At 37.9% G+C, this 1,207-nt stretch overlaps 1 protein-coding gene across 1 annotated transcript; it reads right to left on the bottom strand.

Moving 5' to 3' along the window:
* Positions 1 to 365: 365 nt before the first annotated feature.
* LOC140509190 (large ribosomal subunit protein uL22-like) lies at positions 366 to 944 on the bottom strand. The gene has a single exon (XM_072617015.1). It carries the CDS (start codon positions 918 to 920, stop codon positions 366 to 368), a length of 555 nt encoding a protein of 184 aa, XP_072473116.1. The 5' UTR covers positions 921 to 944.
* Between the last annotated feature and the right edge of the window lie 263 nt (positions 945 to 1,207).

The raw sequence follows: 1,207 nt of genomic DNA, 5'->3' as shown, positions 1-1,207 counted from the left end.
CCTATTTTATTCCATGTTAAGAGGAGATGGAGATGAAAACAAGATCCTTTTCATACTTGACATCAATTTTTAAATGGGATTTTAGCTTGCTTCTCTTCAAATTAAGTGACATCTGTCCCCTTTTGCATTTCTTCATTTAACTGACCTACCTTTCACTCTTCATCTTTACATTAACAATTATAGGACCTCTTCTAAAATCCTTCGCCATTTCTTTGCAGCTAACCTTTCATGTGTCATGGTCTCCCTAGGAAGTCTGGTGAAATCTATGGCCTCTTCAAAATTGTATTTATAAATGGACAAAATAAAATACATAGGATTTTCTTTTTTTTTTTCATTTCACTTTTATTTGCATTTTAATGTTTTATTTACTCCCATGCTGTAAGTTTCTGTTTCTTCAGTTTCTTCTGGGATATCTTTTTCTTTTGAGCAACTGCCTCTTCTGGTTTAGAAGCTATTTGTTCCTTTTCAGTAAGTACTATCTCAACATGGGAAGGAAAACTCATGTGTAGGTTGATTTGACCATGAGCCCTGTAAGCAAGCCATCCCTTTTTGGGAGCCTTGTTAACCTGGATATGCTCAATGACAAGAGAATTCACATCCAAACCCTTCAGTTCTGCGTTACTCTCTGCATTTTTAAGCACATGCAGCAAGAATTCAGCACTCTTTTTGGGCCAACGACCCTGTGTCCAACCCCATTGCTTAGCCTGGGCAAACCTGCCAGCTCCACCATTATACTGACGGAAGGGAATACATTGTTTCTTCAATGTGACATCTTTCAAATACTTGGTAGCTTTTTGGATATGCATGCCCTTGATAGGTTGGGCTGTTTCATGGGTGTTCTTGAAGTAACATCGGAGATTTGAACTCCTTGACTTGCATGATTTTGTGGGGTTCTCTGGATCAAGAGAGTACTTCACCATTTTAACTGATTACCCTAGGATGGCTCAAGGGAAGAGGGAGAGCAAAGGCTTTAGGGAGACTTGATGACAACTCAGCTATCTCCAATACACAGGATTTTCAAGGAAAGAAATTATATTGAAATAGTTATGAAAATATTTTTTAAAAGTCCATGTACTGAAGATTAAAAACTTCTGCTTTAAAGATTCTTTATGTCCCTTATAAACTACAAAGACCCAAAATGAGAACAATGCTATCCTAACAAGAATTCTCCTCCCTTACCCCCAGATTAGACTGTGAGCCCTGGAGG

This window comes from Notamacropus eugenii, chromosome 5 (assembly GCF_028372415.1).
Source record: "Notamacropus eugenii isolate mMacEug1 chromosome 5, mMacEug1.pri_v2, whole genome shotgun sequence".
NCBI lineage: Eukaryota > Metazoa > Chordata > Mammalia > Diprotodontia > Macropodidae > Notamacropus > Notamacropus eugenii.
The sequence above is the reverse complement of the archived record's forward strand: the minus strand, read 5'-3'. Positions and strand labels throughout refer to the sequence as shown.